At 46.9% G+C, this 27,673-nt stretch overlaps 1 protein-coding gene across 5 annotated transcripts in view; it reads left to right on the top strand.

Annotated features, from left to right (window-relative positions):
• The window catches only part of CEP55 (centrosomal protein 55), a 682,821-nt gene that overhangs the window by 421,596 nt on the left and 233,552 nt on the right, over positions 1 to 27,673 (top strand). For all 5 annotated transcript variants that reach the window (XM_069611358.1, XM_069611356.1, XM_069611359.1 and 2 more), the window contains exon 5: positions 868 to 1,018. In XM_069611358.1, coding sequence (XP_069467459.1) covers positions 868 to 1,018 — 151 coding nt within the window. The remainder of the gene's footprint in view (positions 1 to 867; positions 1,019 to 27,673) is intronic.

Genomic DNA, 27,673 nt, shown 5'->3' with positions numbered 1-27,673 from the left:
AGTTCCTGCAAACTTGAATTCACAGGGCTCCAGAAGACAAAGGCTAGACAAATTAAAACAAAATAAGGTTGGCGGCATAAGGAATAAATAATCTAAAAACAGTTTAAATGAATTCAATTAATGCTGTACCATTCAAATCAATGGACTCTTATACTTCCTTGATTATACAAAATTGAAATTCCCAAAACGTGCATTGTGTGAATAAAGGACAAAATATAAAAACATTGTAATACCAGTAACAAAATGCAATAATGCATACATATCCAATAGTACTTCCTAAAACGATATAGATCTGTCCAAAATTGCCACAATATGTTCAAAACCAATCATAATATCCATTTCAGAAAAAGTTCTGAATCCAACGATGCATTACTATTCAAAGAGTGGTCTACTCGCCGAGTCAACAACAAGCTGTCTTTTGCTACAATTCTGCCTGCTCTTTTTTGGTGAAAGACTTGACCCTAATTGGGTTTGTTTGACATGTTTTGAGAAATGTTCTATATGTCATGTCTTCTTCAGGGCCAGAACATGTTACAAATCAACTTGATAGAAGTATATGCTATCTCCCCTGTGTAGAAAAACTGTTTAGAAACATTTATAAAGTTATTTGTTTTACCTCAAGTTACAAATATCAAACCCTATCATCTTGAACTTCAGTTGTTAATCATCAAAGTTAGCCAAATTGCTCAAGGCATTTAACACACATTGGAGGCTTTGTTGTATTTAGACATGTACATTGGAGATTTTATGGAAGATGAACGCCTAGTATAGCCGTTTTGCTGCCCTTGCATATTTGGGTTCTGTACTTCACTAATATATACATACTAAATTGATTTTTATTTATACCTTTTTTCTTCCCTTTTACAGGCTCTGGAAAAAAATCAACAATGGCTTGTTTATGACCAACAGCGTGAGGTGTATGTGAAGGGATTGGTTTCCAGAATATATGATTTGGAGCAACAGTTGGGTACGATGAACCAAACAGTACAACAAAAAGCCAAAGATGGCCACTTAGAAGGTTATTATTTTCGCACTTTATTTTTAAACTGTATTTAAATATAGTATGAAGTCTGACCAGAAAGATGCAAACAGATTTATACGGAAGACCTTAGTCTGGTTAATCTAACTTCATAACGTCACATGCCCAGGTAACAAAGGATTCAATTGTTGCATGAAAACCCACAATTCACAACAGGGAGTGAAATGATGGATTGAGGCATGGAGAATGATTATTAATACTGAAAAATAACACCTCGTTTCGGTGGTCTATTTAATGTGTAGACCAAATAGGCATACATTCCTATCCTGCTGTGCTGCTCAGAACAAAAAGATAAGTTAAAAATAACAGGACCCATGCTTGAGGCCCTGAGCGTGCTGGCCAGGGAGACCTTGTAACACTTTGTATTGAACAAGTGCACAGATAATGGGCCAGTAGCATTGAAGGGAAGGAATCTAACAAGCCCTTCCCTGGGATTGCTTCATTTTCATGATCAAGCCACAACACTACAATGTCCCTAGTTCACAATAAGCTGTATCCCAAGCAGGCGATCATCCAATTAATATTGTGTGGGTGGGTGAATGAAACTAAAAGTACTGTGGAGAAATGTAAAATGATGAGCTTAACAAAAAGACTGGACTTGCAGAACATCGGATGCATCAATTTTTGATATTTTAGTGAAAAATTACCATGAGTTAGCTAATGGTGTTCATAGGAGAAAACGTTAGCAGATTTTTCAATGTTTGATTTAATGCCCTTAAAAATGTTCTTTTTGTGAAGAGCACTGTTTGCAAGACTTCACCCGATGTTACTATTGTGCACAAGAAGAGAAAGTCATGAATTCCTCCCAGGAGGCGCAATTCTTTATGTAGATGTGCAGAAATCAGTGTTGATAAACCAGCATATAACATTTTCTGAGTCTTGGATTGCTATTGCATTTCATTATGGTAATAACAGTTTCTGATGCTTGTTAATCTGCTTAGAATCATATGCTGTGCATATAGTCCGACATCTAGTGGTAACCGCAGAGTATTGCTCCTTGTCTTTAGCGTATCGAAAGGGGACATCTACATGGGCTTGCCTGTAACACTATCCCTAACGTGATGTGTAGTGTACCCGACATCCCTCACGCGTCGAGGTTCCTCAGATAGTTTCTTTCCACCCAGCTAGCTGGTCGCCTTGTGCTGAGCTCTTACTTATTGCAAAATTGTTATACTTCCCGACCTCCGGTCGTTTATTATTTGTCCCCTTTTTCGACGATTACTTCTAACCACCTCCGAAGACAGCAAAAGAACAGACTTTTGATGGCTGGTGCTCCGGTCAGCGCTGCAAACTGTGTTGCTGGGCCTTCTGGCCGGCCTACACAGTAGGGAGAGTGGGATCTGGGGGTTTCTATTATTTTCAAGAATCTTTCCTTCTCCCCTCTCTTTGCCCTTTTGGTTTTGCTATCGCTGTCACACACCTGAGCTATGGACAGGACACTATTTAAACGTTGCCCTTCCTGTAAGGGAAAATACCCCTGGAAAGACGAGCACCAGTGGCGCAATAAGTGTCTTCCCCCTCAATCACAACGAGGCATCCTGTCGGTACGGCCAGCTCCTGCATCCTAAGACGATCAAGGAGCTTCGAGTCAAGCGGTGGGTGGCCTATGCCATGTCGCAGGCCAAGGGTAGCACCGCTGCCGCCAAAAGTGAGGAGGCTGGCATTGACCTCACATCAGAGCGCTTGCGTTCGACATCCATCACCGGCCCCACAAGGCACGACGATAGTCCTGATAAGGGGAATGTACACCCCGGCTACAGGGATGCACACGATACCAATAGAAACGAACACACAACCCCGGTACCGCATCAGCGGATCAGTCGAAGCGGGCCAAAGTGCCAACGGGTCCGTCGAGTTCCAAGGCGGCACCCGCTGGTTCGTGTGATCCGCCGCCCTTCCCGCAACCGCGTCAGCGGCATGCGTCTGGGCATTCTGCAATTTGGCATTCTGCAATTAAGGGCACCAGCACCCAAAACTCACAAGGCTGTCGAGACGCCTCCTAAGAGTGTGCCGATGCTTAAAGCTCTGGTTGCATCGAAGTCTACGGCACAACTGTCTAAACAGCCTAAACTACTTCCCGGTGACGCCGAACATCAGCGAGAGTCTCGCTAAGATCGTTTTGGTGGACCGTAAACAAAGGGACAGGTCTAAAGATACGTTGAAAGACACGTATAAACGCCCACAAGAGCGGGAGGGTTATTCTGAAAGTTCCCAGCCCTTATCTAGGACGCTCCTTCATTTCCATGAACTAGGGAAACATGTGAAGGGTGTATGGACAAGCTGGCTAAATTTGTGGACTTCTCTGAGAGATTCACTCCTAAAAGGCCTAGTGAAGATGACCTTTACCCTGCAGTGGCCAAATTCCAGAAAACACCTTGCCCATTTTATGAGGAAGTCTTTGACCTTACAGATCAAGAAGAGCCTCTAGACCCTTATTTACAAGCGGATGATTCTTTTGAGGATCCCACTGATCAGACCCAGGATTGGGGGGGGAATGGCTAGCAGGTGGATAACCCGCCTTGGCTGTCCCCTACCCATGCCCCATACCCTGATACCATATGTATGGACCTTCCCACCTCTGCATCAGGCATCACCTGAGGATGACCAGATGGCGTTTAACACCATTCTGAAAAAGGCAGCCGAACACTTCCAGATAGCCATGCAAGAGGTGGTGCTAGATTCAGATTTCGTGGAGGACATTTTAAAGGAGAAGCCTCCTGCCAGCCAGGCTTTGCCTTTATTTAGTTCCATCAAAAGATGCATCGCCCTTCCTTATTAACTCCTTCACAAACCATGGCTGTAAACCCACAGATGGAAAAATGTTTCTGCCCCTCCCCTTCTGACCCCCTCTAAATTAGGGGTCATGACACCCCGGATTCCATAGGTGATGCACCCCCAAACAAATAATGTAAAAAATGGTATGCTCTTCGGAAGAGAATCACTACTGTGGCAGCATATTCCACCCATATAGCTAACACCATGCTGTTGGGCAGCTATTCTGATGTCCAATGGAACCTGCTGCAGGAGGGCCTACAGGAGGTCCCTGAACCAGTGCGTTCTCGCCTGCTTACAGTTGTATCAGAGGGTAAGCAAGTAAACCATAACATCCTCAAAAACACCTTAGATGCTGCTGAGACAGCAGGGAGGACCCTGGCCCAGGGTACCCTTTTGAAACGCCACGACTGGTTAAAGAACTTGGGGTTCAAACCAGAGACGCAAGCGTTGTTAATCAACAAACCAGTGGAAGACTCTTACCTGTTTGGCAAAGCCGTTGATGAGGCACTGGAGACTGCCAAGAAGGAGCACGAGACTTTGAAAACTTTGAATCAAATTACTCAGACTCTTTCAACAGAGAGGGGGAGATTCTGACCGCTCTTCATCGGCAGTCCTATCCCCGTTCCCCACACAACCAATATGGCTTGGGTAACAATTGGTCCTCAGGGCAGGAGTCTGCCTCCTCAAACACATATCCACCCAGAGGAAACGCTGTGGGAAAGGAAGGGGTCGCAATGCCACCCCCAAAGGCTCCCCGGCCTCCAGTCAGAAATGACTCTCAAATCCGGGTCATCCCCCATGCCTCCCTGTATAACATCATTCCTGCATGAATGGGATGGGATTACCACAGACCAGTGGGTGCTCATGACCGTCTCCCACGGTTACATCGAGTTCAGCCGGCCACCTCGATTCAGACCTCAAAGTCCCACACCTAACACCACACCACCTGAAGATCCTGCTGCAAGAGGTTGAGATCCTGCAAGAAAAGGGCGCAATCAGTCATCCCCGTTCTACAGGTAAGCAAGGATATTTATTCAGTGTACTTCATTGTACCCAAAAATGATCTCTCAATGCTTCCCGTGCTAGACTTGCGCCCAGCGAACAAATTTGTGAAACCCCAAAAGTTTTGCATGGTAACGCTGCAAGAGGTAATTCCTTTACTGACGCAGGGGGATTACATGGCAACATTGGACATGAAAGATGCATACTTTTATATTTCAATGTTGCCGGCACACAGGAAATACCTAAGGTTCATGAACGAGTACAAACACATCAGTTCAAGGCCCTTCCCTTCGGCATTGCCTCAGCCCCAAGGGTATTTACAAAGGTACTGGCAGTTGCAGCAGCACACCTGCGCAGGCAATCCATCCCACTTTATCCTTTCCTCGACGACTGGCTCATAACAGGGCACTCCTACGGAACATGCCTGTCGAAAACTCAAACGACGATAGACCTCTTATTCAGTCTGGGATTCTCCATAAACCAAGTCGAGCAGTTTCTGGGGGCTCTAATTTGGACAGAAGACTGCCTCGTCTTCCCCTCCAACGAGAGGGTTCAAAACATGCTGTTTCAGATCCCTCAGTATGTAGCCAGTCGAGAGGTGATGGTACGCAAGGCCATGTGACTGTTGGGGATGATGGCATCCTGCATTTACTTGCTTCCTCACGCACGTTTGCTCAACAGCCTGTGGTGTCAGGCCATCAGACAATGGGACAATCTAGTGGTTGTCTTGGTAGCCCTTGTCCTCGCTCTGCTTTGGTGGTCGAGGGAAAACCTCTTGAAGGGTAAAACCTTCACCACCCCACAGTAGAAGCTACTCTCACGACGGACGCTTCTCTCACGGGGTGGGGTCTCACTTCCTTCAACAGAAGGCGCACTGCGTTTGGTCCCCAGCAGTAGCATCCAACCACATAAACCTGTTGGAGCTGTTAGCGGTATTCAAAGCATTGAAGGCCTTTGACACAGTTGCACGGAAAGACAGTACTGAGCCTCACAGATAGCATCACAGCCATGCACTATCTGAACAAGCAAGGGGGTACTCACTCTCCAGGGCTGTCCAAACTGTCACAGAACATTTGGAAATGGGCTCTCGAACGCAAGATGTTTCTATTGTCTCAACACGTTCCAGGGTAACTCAATCTTCTGAAAGACGTGCTCAGCATAGACTTCCCGTTGCCCTGAGTACGAATGGCGATGACACGAAGACATAGTCTCCAATGTTTTCGCAGAATGGGGCTTCCCAGAGATCGACTTGTTTGAAACTCTGGAGAACTCACAATGCTCAAGATGCCCCAGGATGCAGTCACCATGATATTGGTGGCCCGATGAGGGCATGCCAACCCTGGTTCTCCCATCTGATGGAGATGTCTCTCTCTAATCCGATGAAACTACCTTGCCCATATACCATGCTATTTCAGGCCAACGGGGAAACACTTCATCCATGCCCGCAAACTCTCAATTTAGCGGCCTGGTTCCCGAGACCATAGAGTTGGGCATCTGCAGCTTCCTTAGAGTTGCATGGATATACTTAGGGAAGCAAGAAAGCCTAACACCAGACATTGCTACTCCAATAAATGGAAGCTCCTCGTCATCTGGTGCAGTTCCAAGAGCTTAAATCCCATTGACTGCTCTCCTACTCATATTGTGTTATACCTGACTCACTTACTAGACTCAGGTCTGGTTTTTAATTCCCTGAAGGCTCACTTAGATGCACTCTCAGCCTATACCACGTCCCAACGTAAAGTGTTGTGGTAGAAGATCCCTGTTATTAAAGCTTCCCATTTCTAACCCGGCTCCCTGATGGGACCTAAATGTGGTATTAACCAGACTTATGGGGTCTCCCTTTGAGCCTATGCATAAGGAAAGTCTCAAAGCTCTTACTTAAAGACGGCCTTCCTAGTGGCATTCTCCATAAGGAGAGTCAGTGAACTACAGGCCCTTTCAATTCTATACCATTTTTTCACAATTCAGAGATAAGGTGGTTCTGCGCATTAACCCTCGGTTTGCCCCAAATTTATTTCTGAGTTCTGTGTGAACCAGTCAATACAACTACCAACTTACTTCCAGAACCCTACTGAGGTGGCAGAAAGAAGCCTACACACACTGAATGTGTGCAGGGCAGTCATCTACTACCTGGAAAGAACTAAACCACTAAGGAAGACAAACCAGGTTTTCATTTCACTGGCAGCTGGTAGAGAAGGAGATCCGGTCTCTAAATCATCCATCTCTAGGTGGATTGTCAATTGCATCACACTCTGCTGCACTCTTGCCAAGAGAGATCTGACCTTCAAGCCTAGAGCACACACTACGCGAGGCACTGGGGCTTCCATAGCATTCATTGCAAATGTTCCTCTCAAGTCAGTTTGCAAAGCGGCATCCTGGAGTTCTGTACACACCTTTCCAAAACTCTATTGCCTAGACACTCACTCTAGGTCTGATTCTCAGGTGGGGCAAGCAGTACTAAGACATCTTTTCACTACTGTTCTTTCTCACATCCCTCCTCCAACTCCAGGTACTGTTAGCTAGTCTATGCGCAGGATGTGATTCTAAGCAGATTAACAAGCATCAGAAGACATGCATTACTTACCTTAATAGCATTTCTGATGATTGAATCTGCTTAGATTCACATGCGCCCACCATTCCTCCCCACTTGGATGGAAGGAACATGGACATCTTACTACTTCTCTCTTTTCTGTGCTCACTCACGATAGTCATAAGGCTCCCTCACGGCGGAAGAAAATAAAATCGGAGGGACCTCGACACGTGAGGGATTTTGGGTACACTACACGTCACGGTAGGAATAGTGTCACAGCCACGCCCATGTCGACGTCCCCTTTCCATCCTCGAAAGACAAGATGCAATACTCTGCGGTTACCACTAGATGTCGGACTATATGCGCAGCATGTGAATCTAAGCAGATAAAATCAGAAATGCTATTACAGTAAGTAATGCATGTCTTATTCATCTGGCATTCCCCTTTTCTCGCTGCTTGTGGGGTGTTCCCATAAACATGTTCTGCAGAAGAATTTTGATTTATAAAAAGTAGTGAGGTGCATGGACATACATGTCAACTGCTCAGGACTTCCTACACATACTCACTACCCAAACAGCAAATCATTTGTGTTGTGAGGGTCTGGAGCTCTGTACACAGTGGGCACTTAAATTATTTCCGTTTGGACCTTGCTCTGCTTATTGTGAGGAGTCGGTAATGAAACTCAGACACAAGTGAGCCACGTTGTTGGTTAAAGACTTTTATTGAAAATAAAATGGGGTTCGAAAAATGCCTCTCAGACCCTGATCAAAGAGGAATTTCCCTACCTGAAGCAAAAACTCAAGACTTTTCGGTGTAGGAATGTCCAAAATGAAAACTGTCCTGTTTCCAAAGTTCTATTCTGACCCTCACGCTAAAACTAAACTCCAAGATGAAACGGGAAATGTCTTTAACCTTGGAAGGTTTGGGAAAGTGTTCACAAAAAGAATAACTGGCTTTCAACCTAAAAGTTCTGCAAGGATAATAGGTCCTTGCTTCAGATGATGCCCTCCGCTGGATTCCTCTTGGTTCTCCGAAGTTCACATTCAACAGTTTTTTATGCCTTTCTTGGCCCACAACAATGTTGATGTAAAAACCTTGTTATGACTTTGCAATTGTATCTCTTTTGAACATCTGGTTCGTACAAGCCTTTCCTAGTCCTGATGTTCCTTTTCAGGAGCTCTTTGGTTAAACATCTCAATTATTTACTCAGTCCTAGTATTCCTTCTCGGGACCTCTTTGTTTGAACAACTAAATTCTTCGCTTTTACTAAACAACACAGTTCTGGTTGCCTAGTATACTCTCTTGCTTCGTCTTAATATGTTCACACTCTTGCAAGGACTTTTTCTATTCACACTCTTGTGATGGTTGCCTGGTATACTCTCCTGCCAGGGCTTCTTATATTCACATGGGCGCTCTGCCCTTTTCCACAGTCGCACACACTTTGTTTGCAAATATGTCTTCCTGATATATAATCCGGTCCTGGGTTTTCCTTCGTCATTCGCACAATATGCATCTATGGGCTTGTAGGGTTTTACTTGCGATTGATTTCCCCTTTTAATGTCAAGTTCATTCTCTTTTTCTCTCTCGCTTGCTTGCATTCAGCATACCCACTGACACGCCCCAGGTCCCCACAGCCTCTGGGAAGACTCACCCGCGTTCGTTGTCATTGCCGGTTGCTCCCGCGGTCAACCGGAGAAGCGCTTTCATCTGCTTCCTTCTCGCGACAGCCTCTGCCTTGTTTCTTCCGTTCCCGCAGCTTCCATTTTGTCTGCTTCGCTTTGGGTTCCGTTAAGGAAAGCGCTTCTCTTGTTCACCTGCGAATGCCCAGAAGTCCCTCACCAGCTCTTGGTGTACCCTCAGCGTGTCTTCCTCGTTTTGCAGCCTTCATATTATTTGTTGGTGAGCCGCCTAGCTCCACCACGCCGGTACTCACCCTTGGGTATCTTCAGCCTCACAGAGAGACGCAGTTCTCTTCCACCAGTAGACATCGATATCCGGCTTCACTTACTGTTTAAACTTCCCAGACACGGGTGTGTATGAGTAAACGCTAGACTGCTCACTGTGCTTGGGGATTTCCTCATTCTGCTTTGCTCGATTCTTCTTGTTCTTCGTCCCAGTACTTTGGTCATTCTGGGGCATTACGTCCAGGTTTCGGAATTGGTTCAGAAGGCTTGAATAGATATTATCAGTAGCCTTGAATGGTAAATGATTCTTGGATGAATGGTAGGTGAAATTGGAGAGGGGTATTGCCCTATTCTTCATGGGCGAAGGAGTGGGTATTTAACACAGTCTGTGTTCATTTGTGCAGGAGCTACCTCCTTCCGGGCACTGCAGGAGCAGTGCACCTAATCTATTTCCTGTATTGCGGAGGTAAGCCCGTGGGCTGAGAAGCCACCTTCTACAAGTATTGTCCTTCTCATTTCGTACAACGAGCCGACGTTCGTTGCATTTTATTGCAATAACGCTGCAGTGCGTGAAACAGCACAAGTGTTACCCATCTCCTTTTCCGAGCTATTTGTTTCAAGTTAACCACGAGGGTTAACTGACTTAAGATGGCCGCTGCAGTGTCTACCTAGTTGCAGTCTACAGTTACAGGAAGCTGCGCAATGTTTGTGATTGGTGCATCTTCAGCTTATCCCACCATTTGGGGTTAGCTGGCAGGTGAAAACCAGCCCCCGACAAAGGCCACCACTAGGGCTCCTGTCCCGAGCCTGTCGCGGCCTGGGGGAACCTTCCATTTATCTGTTTGTATCCGCTCATCTACAGCAATCCTTTCTCACTATCGCCCCTTACATTGTCGGCCACAGCTCAAGGCATCACCCAATGCTGTGCTGCCATGTCTCGGAGAGACGGAGGTCTCAGCGATCTAGATGCCTGACTGTACATTTGCGGCTTTCCTGCCACTCTCAAGCCACAAGGTACTCTATTCGACACTTTCACTGCCTTTAATGGCCCACGAACGTACTATTGCATGCTTGATGTCTCAAGCACCCTCTCAGTTCCGCTCTTAGGCGCTAAGTTGTCTGCCCCACACTAGCAGATCTTTACATTATGACAGTGGCAGAGTGCAGTCTGTATTGATAGCCGAATTATTGTATGCTCAATATGCTTTGTGTTCACAGTGCTTTGCCTCTTTGCCTCTTTCGGCTGCATTGTTTAATGGCCCATATTCTATAACTAGACAGCCCTCAGGATCCCATACTCTATATAAGATGCACTGAGCCTTCCAGAGCCCCCCCACCCCGTCCTCCCTGCACATTACGGGGCTTGAGCAGCTTCTCACCATTGAGCTTGTGCCTTCTGATCAAAACATACTCTGCTCCACAATAGCATCTGTGCATGCCTCCTAACTTACCTGAGCACGCCGCTTCTCGCTGCGTTGCCGCCGTTGCATAGAATGCATCTTTCATTGCCTATCACATCTGTCTGCCTATTAGTACTTCAACACAGCCTACTCTCTGTTCACTCCTGCATTATTGCCAGTTCTCCTAGTGCCCTCTGCCTATACAGCTTCTGCCCTCCACCTGCCTTGCCTGTGCATCTCTCAGCAATTGTATCCATGCTATGTTACGGAACTTGCACGGTCACAGCTTAGATTTGTGCAGTTTACCATTGCTGCTGAGCACTCTGCTCTTGCTGCCGTACTCCACCTTACCCCTGCCATTGTCCAAATGCATATTGTCTGACACTGCGCTCACACCCAGGATCCTTCCCCTCTAGCCTACCCACAGCTTAAGTCCAGTAGCGTGTGCCCTCTCGAAACTATTCCCTCACCTTATCCCAAACTATTAGCCTGATGAATGTTACTGAATTTCGATTCTTCACCTTTGTACCACTACGTGGCTGTTATCCCAAATTGCTAGTTTAATGAACGCTACCAAAGTTCGATTTTCCCCATTCTGTTATCCCAAATGGTTAGCTTGATGAATGCTACCAAAGTTCAATTTTCACCACTATGCCACTAGGTTGCTAGTATCGCAAACGATTAGCCCGGTGAATGTTAGGTAATGATGACTTTTCTGGCACTGCCCTAGCAGAATGTATACGCCTCCTGAGCGCAACCTGCCAACTAGCTCGGGCTTGTCTTACTCCATCGTGCCTACCAATCCGCAGCTTCCTAGCCTCCTACTACCCTCCACCCGGGACCTCCATGGCCCTCCTTTAGGCAGTGACAATCACATAGCCACGCTCCTACCACTTTTTACTACTAGAACTCCTGACAGATTCCTCCCTCCCTTCTCACCTAGTCCACAGATTACCCAAAACCTTGGAGAAGCCAGGGGAAGTATCAGCAAGTTCTCGCCTACTCCTGGGGCATCACACTACACTCATCTACTCATATATAACAAACCATGTCCCACTGGCTCTAGAAATTAGCAACTGTCGGCCTGCCATCGTACGCCGCAAGACCAGCCCAGGCGACATCGCCCACACAAGTACCCTCCTATATGCCATCCTACAGCCAAAATCCATCGCATCAAAGGAGCTCTTATCAATGCCAGGTCCCTAGTCGCCCACGCGCTAGACATATCAGACCTTATATCCTCCAATTAATTAGACTTCCTAGCAGTCACGGAAACCTGGTTACAACCAGCGGCCGGATCGTCCCTTATGTTGGCATTACCCGACAACTGTACAATTATCAGAGCTGCTAGAATAACCAGCAGAGGAGGTGGAGTAGCATTCATTGCCAAGAACCAGCTTGGCCTCAAAAGTCCACAACAAATCTTTTTCATCCAGAGAACTACTAGCCGTCAAACTCCTGCATTCAGCTGCATACACACTCCTCATGCACCTGGTGTAACACCAAACCTGGCTCCCAAATCTTGCTATTAGGGGACCTCAACTTGGGCCTACATGACATCCAAGACACCAAGGCCATAGCCTTAGAGAATACTCTCACTGAGCTTGGCTTCTCACAACGCATTTCTGAACCAACGCATAATACAGGTAGAACACTAGATTGGTTAGCTGATTTAAACTGCAATACCAAGATTACCTCCAACTCTCCCTGTGCTTGTTCAGACCACCATGTCATAACCGTCAACGTCCAGGATACCGTCCGCCCGACTCAGAGCGACTCTCAAGTACCCCTGCCTTAACCCGCAATAATCGACTTACCTTGGAGAACTTACTCCCTGAACTCCAACCTATTACCAACATCCAAGAGAACTTAGACAAAGATCCAACCTGCCTGGTGGACCTTTACAACTTAAACTTACTCCAAGCATTAGACCAAATAGCACCTCTTATGCTAAGAAAAGACAAACTGTCAACACACTTCAACAAATGGTTCTCCACAGAACTGAAAGCCCTACGCAACTACTCCAAAAGATGTTCCAAAGCCTCCTGTAAAAATAAAACCTTGGTCCAGAGCAGGAAAAAATCATCATAACTGCCAACGCCTACAAAGCTGCCATTCTGAAAACCAAAAGTGATGCGTTCAACGACAGAATTCTCAATGCCAAATCCAGCTCCAAAGAGCTTTTTACTATATCCGAGAGCTGGAATCTCCAGTTGCTCCCCCTGATTCATGCATCAAAGATGCTGCCTGCTGCTCCAACATCCAAAAAGCTCTTATAGACAAAATCTCCCCTTTACAACTAAAAATAGAAGCAAAAAAACTGTCTCACACCCAGCACCAAAACCAGCGAGACATATATATACATATATATCTCCCCCTAAACCTTGCAGCCTATTCAAATTCACTGCAGTCACCACCACAGAGGTTGAAGCTATCATAGCTAATCTAAAACCCTCACAGTGCTTTGGGGACATCTGCCCAGCAAACCACCATAAAAGGAGCAAAGGAATTTCCTGCTTTCATTACCTCGTTCATCAGCGCTCCAACTGAATCATGCACTGTCCCTAAAAATCTTAAAGATGCCTGTGTCGTGTCTCTCCTCAAAACACCTAATCTCGAACCTACTATTCCGACCAGATAACACCGGTGCCGTTCCTTATGAAAATACTTAACAAAGCGGCATCCATCCAAATTCAAAACCATCTTGAAGTAAACAACCTTTTTTGATCTTCGCCCATCTGGATTTAGACCAAGACATGGTACAGAGTCAGCCTTATCGGATATAAAAATCCAGATAGATGAGTCGAAAGACAATGGGAATCCTGCACTTCTCCTCTTGCTCGACTTAGCGCCAGCGTTCGACTTAGTTGACCACAATATCCTAACCAAACATCTGACTACAGCAGCCTCATTCTCTCCCAAAGCTGCCACTTGGATCCAGTCCTTCCTTGCAGATAGAACTATGAGGGTCTTTGCTACTACATCCTCTGCAGAACCCGCTCCAATCACCTGCGGGAGTCCCTCAGGGTACTTGTGTCTCCCCCACTCTCTATAATATATTTTCAAAGCTACTGTTCAACCACCTAGATAATCTGGGTGTATGTATGGATGGGAAAAGATGCGCCAACCAATTTATTCAGTTGTGCTTGTAGATTCTATAGTGAGTCAAAAGTTCAATTAGCTCTCTGCCACAAGGTTCAATTTCAAAAAAAGGGTTTACTTGTTGAGTACTTTATGATTGTTATTAGGATTGTTAATTCACACTTTCTTTAGTTCGTGGTTCATCAACGGGCAAGAATGATTTAACAGTTTGATTCTTATTCCTCTAAATGCTTCAACAATTTCCAAATTTAACGTTCAAATATTATGTTGCATCACACTTTTTTCATTATAGTTGATAGTTCAGTAATGACGTTGATTTCCAAGTCTCTCCCAAAAATATTTTTGGGGTTACTCGCTTTCAGTTGGTTGGTGATTCAACAAAAAATAATATTGGTGTTCTCAGTAATACTCATATTTTTCTGTGTATCACAAATTCCAAGTCTCTTATTCAGCAATAAACAAAATTAGTTTTCACAGTGATACTCATATTTTTCTGTGTATCTCAGTTTCCAAGTCTCTCATGTTAAGATATGTTTGGTTAATTTATTTGGGCTTAACTGCAAGAACGGATACAAACTTTAGCGTTTAAGAAGATGGAGTGAATATAAAGAGGTATAATACAGATTTAAATAAATTAAAACCTAGCTGATCTGGGTGTATACTACATGAATTACGCAGATGATACGCAGATCTTCATCACTATCTCAGGCTCTTATGACAAAGACTCCAAGCTACTAAACGAGACCTACCTCAAAATCCAGGCATGGATGGCCAACCATGGCCTTTGCCTCAATGATGAGAAGACCGAGATATTACTTATCGGTTCAAGGTCAAGACTTAACCTAGACTCTCAATACAAATCATTCAACATTGATGTGAAGAGCATCAAAGTATCCAACAATGTCAAAACATTAGGGGTATACTTAGATTCCACCCTCCCTCCCAACCCCCCCCCCTCCACAGACAAGTCAATGCAACCGCTTCAGCTACGGCTTACACCTCTAAATTTATTAATGCGTGCAGGCCTTTCTTGTCCACTATTAGTTGCATCACTCTGGCGAGAGCTCTCATGCTCTCGAAACTGGACTATTGTAATACCCTCTACTTGGGCACCAGTAATCGTAACCTGAATAAGCTACAAGTTCTACAGAAAAATGCTCCCAGAACTGCACTCAACATCCCCTGTTCCAACCACATATCACAAATTAGGTGTAACACCAACTGGCTCCTAATTCAAGACCGGATCACTTTTAGAACTTCAACGATCACACATAAATGTCTTGCAAATTCAGCCCCTAAATATCAGGTTGACAAATTATCCAGAAAGGAATCCAGCAAACCCACCAGATCCAACTATTCGAAGGGATTGTGTCCTCCGACGTATTCCTTATCTTAGATATCTCTTTCCAGCTTTGCTGGCCTCAGAAATGTTTTCTCTCTAGAGGGCGCTGCGCGTCGACGTCCGCCGAGTCGATGTCCCTCGACAGCCGCCGTATCAACGTCGACGTCATCCTGCCTATAAAGGCTGCGCGCAGCGTCCGTTGCTCAGTTCCGTTTTTCCGCGCTTACTCAGTGCCTCGGAATATCGTTGCTCAGTTTCGTAGAGATATTATTCCATTTTCCTCGAGATATTCGAGCCATACTCGATGGCTTCCTTGTCTGAACCGACGACCCCTCGGTCCGGCTTTAAAAAATGCAGAGACTGTGGAAAAAAGATGTCGCTGACGGACCCTCACAGGGTCTGTCTGTGGTGTTTGGGAGCTGAACACCATTGTTCGGAGTGCAAGGACTGTATGTCCATGACAGCTAAGGCCCTGAAGGAGCGTAGGGGGAAGCTGGAAAAAGATAATACTTCTAAAGCTTCTTCTTCCTCGAAGAAGTCGAGACATTTGTCTCCTCGTCACCATTCGCGCTCCAGGTCTCGAAGCGGGTCCCATCACTCCTCGAGATCGAAGCACTCGAAAAGGAGATGCCGAAGATCCCCTTCTTCGTCCTCCTCTTCCTCTGTTTCACCTAAGAGAATCCCTTGCCCCACGAAACATAGTTCCTGGGCTGAATGGGAGGAATTCCGAAAAAATATGATGAGCGTCTTCGAGAAAGCGGCCTCGACCCCCTCGAAGACTGCCGAGAGCGATGCTCTGGTCGAAAGACCCGAAGGTCCAAAATGCTGCGAGTCGCAGCACCCGGCGAAGGAAGCTTCTCGAGCGCGTCACGAACCCTCGAGTAAAGCAAAGACCTCTAATCCTTCTTCGAAGGTTCCGTCGACGCCGAGGTCGGTGTCTTCGACGCCGTTGTCGAAGGGACCTTCGACACACGGGTCTGTCGACTCGACGCCATCCTCAACACCGGCGTCGACGCCAAGGAAAGTCACGGTTGCGGCGCACCCAGTGGCTATTCCCAGGTCTTCGATGACGATGTCGTCAAGATTGTCGATATCCTCAAGCAGAATTCCGATTCTATCGAGGACCTCGAGGCCTCCACCTTTGTTTTCGACGCCACGTTCGAAGCCTTCGACGTCGGCGTCGACGACATCGACGTTTTCGAGGCCGATTACGACGAGTTTGGCACCCTCTGCCTTGGAGATGGGTTTCACACCCTTTGTGAGTTCAGACCAATTGAGGACAATGTCCTCAATTATGGAAGAGGGAGAACTGTCTGACCAAGAAGAGACATTTGAGTTGCAGGGATCTGCAACCCCAGTTCAAGAGGAGTTATCCTCAGAGGAACGCAGATTAAAGGAACTCCATGATTCCTTACATGAGGCAAGTGGTTTAGACACTTCCCCAGAGGTGGAGTTCACTAGGCCAGACCCGGGGGAGCATGCTGAAACCCCTTATAGAGCCTTAATGGCCTTAAAGGGGATCTTCGGCGTCTCCTTTTCGAGTGCTTCGATCTCGAGGAGTGATGGGACCCGCTTCGAGACCTGGAGTGCGAATGGTGACGAGGAGACGAATGTCTCGACTTCTTCGAGGAAGAAGAAGCTTTAGAAGTCTTACCTTTTTCCAGCTTCCCCCTACGCTCCTTCAGGGCCTTAGCTGTCATGGACATACAGTCCTCGCACTCCGAACAATGGTGTTCAGCTCCCAAACACCACAGATAGACCCTGTGAGGGTCCGTCAGCGACATCTTTTTTCCACAGTCTCAGCATTTTTTAAAGCTGGACCGAGGGGTCGTTGGTTCAGACGAGGAAGCCATTGAGTATGGCTCGAATATCTTGAGGAAAATGGAATAATATCTCTACGAAACTGAGCAACGATAATCCGAGGCACTGAGTAAGCGCGGAAAAACGGAACTGAGCAACGGACGCTGCGCGCTGTCTTTATAGGCAGGATGACGTCGACACGGCGGCTGTCGAGGGACATCGACTCGGCGGGCGTCAATGCGCAGCGCCCTCTAGAGAGAAAACATTTCCGAGGCCAGCAAAGCTGGAAAGAGATATCTAAGATAAGGAATACGTCGGAGGAACAGCCCATCGAAAGAACGTTACAAGGTAAGAAGTAACTTGTTCTTCTCACTGCCTCAAAATCCCAAAATTCAACACTGCCTCAATATCCCAAAATTCAACACTGCCTCAATATCCCAAAATTCAAACTACAAAAAGCAGGTGGGTGCAGATTTCCTGTACTAACTGCCAAATCCTGAAATTCTCTACCCCCAGCAGTTAAAGTTGAACCTTCGTTCTAGTCATTCAGAAATATGGTAAAAACTTGGCTCTTCCACCAGCTTAATTAAGGATTATAAAAGTACTATAGCTCACCTATCCTGCTTACCTGAGTACTTGTGCCTAGATATGTAACACTAGGCACCCACTTCTCTCGCCCCTGCAAACTCTCTATTTCCGTGCTTAACACTCGTACTTGGTAAGGCCAGCTATCTTGAGCTGTAACACAAGATGGCCACCCTCAGACAGTCTCGAATTACCTATATGTTTGTAATCTGTGTATTGTTTGCTGTCTTCATAAGCAAAAAGCGACCAGATACACACAGGTTCGGTGCGCTATATAAGCAAATAAACTAAAGTAAACTAATAGGCTATGAGGGTATTAGATATGGGAGGGTTATTTTCAGGGGAAAATGGTGGATACCATGTCTCACCCGATGAAGCTATGAAATATCCCCGGAATGTGTCCCCCTAACCCCCTGCCATGCCCCCAGTGCACCCATTTGATCGCCACCGGGGTCGAGATCAGGTAGCAGCCGCCGCCATCCCCTGACCATATGGGAGGAGGTCACCGCCAGGAAATCTGTGATGACTCCATCGGATTCATCACATTATGCTCAGTGAGAGGGTGCTTTAGGGGTTGGGGGGGTGGTCGTGCAGCAGGCCTCTAACACAGAGCTACACTTTCAGGTAGCTGTTTCCGTCTCTTGAGCAGTCTTAAACACAGATAAAGGCAATACAACCTTAAGGGCGGCACAATGCTTCTTCTTCCATCTGTCAGTATTTGCTATGCATTTAAATATTTTCTCCTGCGTATTTTGGAAAAGCAAGAGCGCGGGGATGAGACCCACAAGAGAATTTGCAAACGGTAGAGTGTGAACCATCTGGTTGCTACCTGAAAATTGAGACAAATTACATGGGCTCTGATGCTATAAATAAATGTATTCAAGATAGGTCTATGTCAGTGGCGGTTTTGGATTGGAAATATGCAGGTGAATATGTAAGTTATTTAGTAACAATTGATGGTGAACATGGTAATGGGCATAAAACATGTTTTACATTATTTTTTATGTCAGTGATGTAAATGGGGCACAGTCTTACTTGTATGTTAAGGGGAACTCATAAGTATACCAGATGGGAAGGAGTGGTTTAGTAGAATTTTCTCCTCAAGCGCACACATCACAATGCCTGTGCACCCTCGCTGCACATACAAACTGCTTTTGCACATTCACGGATTCAATGCACCCCTCTCACACTTTACCCATTGCCACATCCTGGTATTACACTTATGTAGTGTGCCTATAACCACATATGTGCATGCACGGCACATACAGACACTCGCACACATTCACGATGCACGTATACCCACACACTGTAAATGCACAATGCACAGGAACCAACATCAGAATAATAATGAAGATAAAGAAATAGTCTGTTATGAAGAGAAACGGGCACCAATTTCTCTTTGATATGATATAATATGATGTGGCCTTTATAACGCGCCTATATACAAGTGTTTCAAGGTGCGACAAGGCAAGGGAGGGGGAACAGAGGGAAGACCTAGAGTGTGATCTTACTAAGCCAGGTGAAATTGAGATCGTGCAAGTGCAGGGGAGGGGGGAAGGGAAAGTACAAAGGGGCAGTAATACATAAATAGAATTAATAAAAACACTAGGTAAAGTGCCGCCAGCTTGTGACAAGTGCAGGGGTAAGTGCAGACATCACGTGTCAAGAGCTGGAGGGGACTGTAGGGTACAGAAACCGCTCCCCAAGTGCAGGGGTTGCTTGGGAGGCAGTGCAGGTGTGCAGCTGGTGGTGGAGGGGACCTGGGCCTGAGATCATAGGGTAACCAGGTGACCAGTGCAGTTACAGTCAGGCGTTCAGCAGGGGAGAGGCAGAGAGAAAGCAGAAGCAAAGAGGAAGGTATTGAGGTGCTTCTGGAACCAGAGATGGTTCTCCTCAAGTTTCAGGGAGGCTGTTCCAGAGAGGGAGGCCCCAGCCGAAGAAAGAGATCCACCACTTACTCGTTGCTTGGAGAAGCGACTGACCCTGAAGGAGTTGGAGGCGGATGCGCGAAGAGCTCGAGAAGGAAGATATTTAGGAAGAGAGAGTTGAAGGTATTGAGGCCCAGGCACCAGAAGGCCTTGTGGACAATGCAGAGGATTTTGAACTTGATCCTCGCATCCACTGGGAGCCAGTGCAGAGATTTCAGTCCTGGAGAGATAAGATCCCTGGGCTTTATGCCAAGGACAAGTCTCGCAGTCCTTTTCTGGATGAGTGGCAGAGGGCGGAGAGTAGAAGCAGGCAGATTTATAAAGAAGCTGTTGCAGTAGTCCAGCCTAGAGAGAACAAGAGCTCTGGAGAGGGTGAGCTTCTGGGGGAAGGAGAGGAAAGGAAGATACCTCTGAGGTGGTGCAGTTGGTAGTATGACTTCTTAGAGACGTCATAGATGTGAGGAGAGAAGGAGAGTGTGGAGTCGAAGATGACCCCAAGGTTTTTTGCCTCAAAGGTTGGAGAAGGAAGAGGACCAAGAGAGGCCGGCCAGAGAGCGATGGGAAAGGAGGGAGCCGATGTGGCGATGAGGAGAAGCTCAGTCTTACTGGCGTTAACGCAGAGATCATTGCGGCACACCACTCCTGGATAGCGGACAGACAGTCGGAGAAGAGAGAAGTAGTAGTGGCAGAAGGGAGCCTGAAAATTAGCCGAGTGTCATCCGCATAGCACTGAAAGTTGGGGCAGAGAGAGGCAATGCAGTTGGCAAGAAGTGCCAGGTAATGGTTGAACAGCCAGGGGGAGAGAGGTTAGACCCCTGGGGAACACCACATGTAGAGATGGAGATGGAGATAGAGGAGAGGAAGGACACTCGTTGGACCTGGCAGTATCGATCAGAGAGGAAAGAGGTCAGCCAAGCCATGGCCTGATCAGTGATACCGAGGTTATCACAGACACGGTTGAGCAGGATGGCATGGTTAACCATGTCAAAGGCAGAACAGAGATCAAGTAGGATGAGGACACAGGGGGTGTTGGAGTCGGGGTTTGAGAGCAGGTCTTCACGGATGTTTAGGAGAACCATTTCTGTGCTTCTGGCAGCTCTGAAGCCAGTCTGATGGTCATGGAAACAACCAACAGATTCAGTTTGAAGATTAAGCTGGGAGATGGACAGTTTTTCCAGGAGTTTGCCCAGGAAAGGAGTGATGGAGATTGGGCGGTAGTCAGCTGGGCAGGAGGGGTCAGCCGAGGGTTTCGTAAGAAGAGGGTGCACAAGGTAGTGCTTCAGGGGGGAAGGGAAGACTCCAGTGGCAAAGGAGTGGTTGCAGAAGTCGGCCAAAGCAGGAGCCAGAGTGTCAATGTGGTCCTTGATGGCTTTAGAGGAAAAGGGGAGAACCTGTTTTGACAAGACTTTCATAGATCGGACTTGTCTAGAAACCATCTGGGGAGATAAGGGGAAAGGCAGAGAAGGAGGGAGGAGGGGTGGCCACTGGAGGGCCAGAGGATGAGTGGGGAGTAGATGGATGATGATGAGGAGAGGAAGAGAGAGAGGACAGGATGTCCTGAGTTTTCTAGATGAAATGAGAAGCCAGGGCCGTGCAGAGGGCTTGGGAGGGGACAGGAGAGTTAGAGACTGCAGCAGGATTGGCTAGCTCCTTGCATATTTTAAAGAGTTTGGCCGAGTTGTTGGATGCCACAGAGAAGCAGGCTTGGAGGAGGACTGTCTTCTTGGTGCAGACAGAGAGCAGGTATTTCCTTTGGAGCAGGTGGCAGGCCAGTTTGTCAGAGGATGTTCAGGAAGCTCGCCATTTCCTCTCAGCCACCCTGCACTTGAAATGCATGGTCTCTTTAAGATAAATAATAATGTTAAGAAAAATGCACATCTACATTTTCTGATAAATTAACTGCAATACATTTGTTATTCAGAAGTACTCTCCAAATAGCTGCCACTATTTTCAGACCGGTTGATGCAAACAACACATTTGGGTTTGTTCAATTATTTCAGTGATTTGGTCCTTGCTCTCTGAAAACAGATAATAAACAATGTCAGGAAAGTATTACGCAAGACATCCCTTTTACCTTTATTGGCAAAGTGTTCAAAAGTAACAAGTAGTAACATGTCCCATTCATAATTATTGACGTAGTACAAAAAACATGTCTAGATAAACTATAGTCTAAAAAAAAAACATGAACAATCTCCTTATCTCAACCAGTGTCTGCCTTGATGCAGCTTTCCATTTGTGGCTAAGCGACATGTACCATTTCACGCAATGTTTTCTGCGCGTATACACACAGGTGATTTGGGTGCCATATTTAAACAGCACCTTTCATTTCCTCACTAATGTTCCTAGTACCTTGAAGCAGTGTGTCTCTGTTTTAAAGAAATGTCATATCAGCTGGCTTCTCTGTCACCAGTGTACGGGAGCAGTGTACTGCACACTGGCACAATGGAGTAGCCAGCCATTTGTAGCAGCCATGCTAGACTTTTTGATGATGGTCCCTGGTAATAGTGTGAGTATCTTGACATTTGTTTTCAGTCAATGCCCATGGCGTGAGTTATGTGGGTGTTTGATGGAAATAACTGCCAATGGTGAGCACACCTGGACAGTTGATGGCAATGTCTAGCCGTGGTGTGAGCACCTGACATCAATCTTTGGTGCTGAGTAACAGTGCATCAACCATGGCAATATTATGAGTAGATGGGTCGCTGAACTTGCATCAGGAAAACTACTGACGCCGTGTTTGCTGTACTGTGCCTTTAAGCAAATCTATATCTCCCTGGGGGAGGCGCAGAGAGTCCAGCACTGAGTCGAGTCATGTGCCAGTTAGCCGACTGACACAGAGTGGACGAGTCACGATAGAGCCTGACTTACGTCTTAAATCAAGGAAGCAGTCGAGACTCGATATCGTAAGTCTACCCGGTGGCTCGGAACGAACATAGTCCCTCTGGAGAGCCACCTCTGTCCAGGTCCGCCAACACCTTGAGGGGGTAGGTGCCCTGTGCGATTCAGAGGAGGGGGTGGGGGGAGATTAGTTCCAACAAAATCTGCAGATCTTCTGACTGACCAACTGATGCCGCCCCCCCATGATGCCTCGACCGAATGAGACCTGCTACTCGGACAATATTCTACAGAGAAAGGTCAGACAAGAGCCCCTCGATGCGCTGCCTGGCTCAGTTCTGCCCTTGGCCTCAAGAAGTTTCCTTGTTGGCCCCCCCTCTGGACTCTGCTTTGGCAGGGAGAGAGGGAGCTGGGGCGACCCCCAGTGAGCACGGACAAATTTCCATTCAAATCCTGCCTGCCCTAACCGCTTGGGCTGCTAATTCGATACCATCCGGAATCCAGCAACTCACTCCATCTGTATGTGGGAATGGGCCATGTCTGCAGCTTCCCCTGGGTTTCCCACAGCATCGATGTCGGGTGGATCAGACAGGGGAGGCGGCCAACACCCTCCAGCCTAATGAGCTGTGTAGCCCAGATGATAACTGTAGCCATCTACATGAATCCAACCCCTTGGCACCACATATGGGCGTGAATCTGAGCACAACATCGAAGGCCTCATCGAGAGCCTGTAGAACGTAGAGCAACGTTGCCGACACCGCTATTACACTGCGGTCCTCAAGAGATTGGCATGTTTGCCTCATGCCCTAAACCAGCTGACCCGCTGGTAATTCCAATCGGGAGGAAAAAAGGTGTGCAACGATCTACCATCAACTTGAGCAGACCTCCCCAGCCTAAATGGCTATGGAAAGGTGCCCAGCCTCAGGGGTCAGGCCTCAATAAATGGATAACTCTGGTATCTAAATCTCTGTCGGGGAATCCATGCCCCCCCTCGAGGCTATCACCCTCTTCAGGTGGGGACGCAAAGGAACTAATGGACTGTGAGATGTTGGAAACAGTGGTGGTACTTGAGGCACAGGCGGCGACTGGGAAGGCCATTTTCCCCGCCGATTTAAACGGCTGCGAGAGTCCCGGCCCAAAAGAGACCCCATACTGAATCAGCCAACCTGCTACAGGACTGGCCGATAGCAAAAGCGCAGATGTACTCCTCTAGCCTCAGCGATCAAGGAAACGTCGTAGAGCTGCTGAAGTCCCCCTGCCAACAAGATCTACAACTATCTACAAGTGAGTCAGGCAACCTGCGCTGGGTTATTGATCTGACTAAAAGGATCGATGATCTCACCATTGCTTCCAAAGGGCCCAATCTTGTAGAACCTGGCGGGATGGCTGTAAGTTCAAGAACAACATCGGAACATGAAGTTCTTGAGTTAAGCAATCCTCCACTGGAAGTTTCCTTGGCAAAAAAAATCTTAACAATTGTTAACTCAAGAGGATGAGCAGCAAAGCATGCACCGATCAGAGCTACAACGGTCTCCTCCTGCAAACCAGATACTACGCACTGTGCCCAAGAAGACATCCCACAGAGAGCTGGCCTAAAGGAAAAGTCGGTGCACCGCCACTCTGGGAAGGATGTGTTTAGCCAGATGTCGGTGATAACAATAGCACTGGCTCCTTTTACGAAGTTGTAGGAGGTACTCAACACCCTGAAGGATCAGACCACCTTGTTGCCGATGCTCCACACTATCTACTTAGAGGGCTGTATTGTGGCCTCTGACAAATCTGGAATGGAGATTGTTCCGGATCCTGCTGACATCCATCCGGTGGAAAGAAATGAAAGGGGGGCGGCGAGTCAATGGATTTGTATAGTGCCACCTTAAACCGACAGCCGACAACAGATACAACCGGTCTGTGTCAAGCTTGACCGTGCCCTCCTCCGTCACCTGACTCTAGCGGCGATTGAGGCGGCTGTATGACAGGTGAAGAACTACGGGGGGAGGAGGGAGATCAGTTTGCTTGCCGCCTCAAGAGTCTGCTCTTGCACAAACGGCTGATCTAAAGGTGACAGAGAGGGGGAAATCCCTGCTAAAAGCCTTAGCCGCTAGGAACTTCAAAAGCCTATGATGGTCCACAACAAAGACTCTAGATGTTTTCTGAGAAAAGTCACCCCTTCCATCGATCCACCCCCGAATCCCCCCCCCCCCCCAAATCGATGAACCTTGCCCAGCCATAAATCTGCAGGCAGTTCCAAGAAATTTCTATGCAAACCTTGCTCGGGAGAATGATCGAGATGTACGTCTCAGTGAGGATGACACAGCCTTTTTACTAGATCTTGCCACTCTATTGACTCTGAAGACGAAATCACGTACACTGAGGAACTAGAAGCTTGCTCCCCGTTAGTGCTGCCTGCAGGAGTAACTTGTAACACCACCACAGTGCCTACTCAAACATTTTTGACATTAGCGGAGAAGAGCAAGAGGACAATCGGGAAATGGGCGAGGACCCCAAGGGAAGCTTAGGCAGCCAACCTGAAACCTCTGGCCCTTCTCGAATTGGACCGGTGAAGGAGGCCAGAGTGTCAACCAAGCCTTGCTTAACACCGGCCAGCTTTTTCAAGCAACCTATTCCCAAAGCTCCATCTGATTTCTCTATCCGTGAACCCAGAATCGCTCATCCAACTAACGCGCTGGTCAGTGGTTCCTACCAGCCTCAAGTGTGGTCAAATAACCACAAATTAGCCGAAGGAGCCCTGTGCTGTCTCAGATTGGAGAGGGTGATTGATCAGGGGGATGTGCATATTAAACAGACACAGCGTGCAAAATCTTTGCCGCAGTATTCCACCTCTACGCCAAGTCATAGCCAATGATTTCACAATAGTGGATTTCATCCAAGAAGAAAAGATGGATCTGGTATCCTTGCGTTTGCGCTCAATGGTGTTTGAAGACCTGCTGATGGCCTCAGCAACCTCCTTGTTATCACTGGGATATGACCTCGCGGAACAAAGTCAACAATCTCCAAACTGTTCGAACAACTCAGACGATGGAGACCTTGGGGAGAAGCCAAGGATGCCTCCTCATGCTGTTATGGATCTGGATGAAGGCAGAACTGGAGTCTGGGACCTTAGCCATTTTGGGATTGATCAGGCGAGACCAGAGCCCAAAGGCCTGCGGCTGCCGAATTTTACTTTTACCACAACTGGGCCCTGGAACTCCAACCCTGCCAACACGTCTGACTTGCTAGAGGGGAGCTTGTGGAATGCATGTCTGACGCGCTAAGGGCCGAGCAATCTGTATAGCCAAAAAAGAGTTATTGCATGGGCCCCCGCCTCACTTATTTCATGGAACACAGGCGGCTTCTCACATGTGATGAAGCCATAGGGGAGCCCATGGGCCGAGGCAGACTTTATATGCCTACAAGAAGTTTGCCTGACAAACCAACTCTGGATGGTTTTGAGAGCCGTTTAAATCCAGCAACGGCAAGGGGACTATGTCGTCAGACTGCAGGGTTGCTGACACTAATATGGGCGGTTACAGGCTTTGAAGTAATTCAATCTATTAATAATGGCCTCTACGGTCCAGCACACTATCCTCAAAAAAATGATTCCTTCAGCAAAGCCCCGGCAAGCAGGGTGCAGCTATTTATCTCTAATAAATGTCTACTGGATCCTGACGAAGACCAGGAACAAAGCAGATGCTTGACACCATCAGCACAATTCTAGACAAAGCATACCTGCTGTAAAACTCTGCAATCATCGCGTGTGGAGATTTAAACTCTCAATGTGGAGCCAACCAAGCTGCAAATACTAGTAGCTTCAGTACAGGGGCTCTCAAGTCTGCCCATAGAGGCAGAGAATGGGCATTGCTAATGAAGTCCCGTGACCTCCATATTCTAAATGGTAAGTTTGAGGAATTTTTTATTTTTTTTACATCCAACATGGCAGTGGGGTCCACGCAAGCCTCAGTAATAGATTACGTCTTTGTATCACGAGATTTAATTGAGCTCTTAACATCTTTTGAAGTTATACCATCTCTGACGAGTAACCATAATTTGCTGAAAATGTGCTGGCGGAATGAAAAGGAGACCTGTTTACTGTACGACATTGCATGTTGAGCCAACAAACAGATCAAGGCTGCAGATCTCAAAACTGGATGTGGTCAAGTTGAGCCAGTCACTGACGAGAAACAGCCTGCACAAACCCTCCTCCGATGGTTACCTAACAGTGGACTATGTCTCACTTCTGATCCCATTGCATTTTAAGAATGGTAACGGTGGGGGGCGGACACTTGTTCATCTTCATGCCCATGATAAGGAGGTGGCTGCAAGAGCCTCTAAGGAAAGCTTTGACTGTACCAAAACAATAAGAAGCTTCTTCAGCAGGGGAAACCATCACCTGCCTGAAGATTGCCTATAAAAAAACTGGATAAGAGGCTGAAGGAAGGAGTTGCTTCTGAATGTTGCTCAGAGGACCTTGCATGCTCTAAAAGATAAAAATACAGCCACCATCTGCTGCATAATTAACTCAACAGGACCCGGTACGAAGCCCACAATGATAAACTGAGTTGCAGAAGGCTCCTGGGTGTCTTTCTTCACGCACCTTTTTCAGAAAACCATAGAAGGGAAGAGGCCACCTACCTTCGGCCTACTTGGACCCTGGAATACAGGGTTGCTGATGTGATTGGCCTAATAACTCACTCAAAACCCTCTCTAGCGCTGGGGCCAGGTGGTTTTTCGAATGTAATGCTTAAAACTAACCCAGATCAATGGGCAAAGATTCTTGACCACATTTTGGAGGGGATACTTCTCTTAAGAACTATACTGAATTCTTGGCGGGAGGTAAATGTAGTCCCAATTTACAAGAGTGGAGATCGAGGTGATCCTTATAATTACTGTCTGATTGCACTACTGATGTGTTGGGCAAACTGTACGCCACCCTTCTACGTAGGCTCTCTAAGTGGTCAATGGAGGAAGGCCGACAAAATGCTTTCCAAGCTGGCTTCACTAAAGCCTTAGGGACTTCACCCCCAATCTTTCTTTTGTCTTTATTGATGTGCAGAGCCCAAGAAAGAAATCAAAAGGCCTACATTGTTTTTGTCGATCTTTCAAGAGCCTTCGATGGAATCAACAGCCGTAGGCTATGGAACAAACTCTGTCATGGCGCTGCCCGGTGGACTTGGACGATTAGATGAAATCCCTTCATACCAACTCATGATGTAGAATCCGGCAGAACGCCTTGAGTCAGTTAAGTGAGAAGATCCCAATCAACTGAGGAGTTAAACAGGGTTTCTCCTTGGTTACAGCGCAATTCAACCTATATATTTCAGATTTGGCTCTCTCCATGGCTAACATCATGTGCTTCCCACCTAGAATTGGGGGTGTTGAGGTAAATCGTCTCCTGTACGCTGACGATTTGGCCTTGATTGATTCGACGCCAATT

This window comes from Ambystoma mexicanum, chromosome 8 (genome assembly GCF_040938575.1).
Source record: "Ambystoma mexicanum isolate Mex_15411 chromosome 8, UKY_AmexF1_1, whole genome shotgun sequence".
Lineage (NCBI taxonomy): Eukaryota > Metazoa > Chordata > Amphibia > Caudata > Ambystomatidae > Ambystoma > Ambystoma mexicanum.
This window is presented reverse-complemented; position numbering and strand designations above follow the sequence as displayed.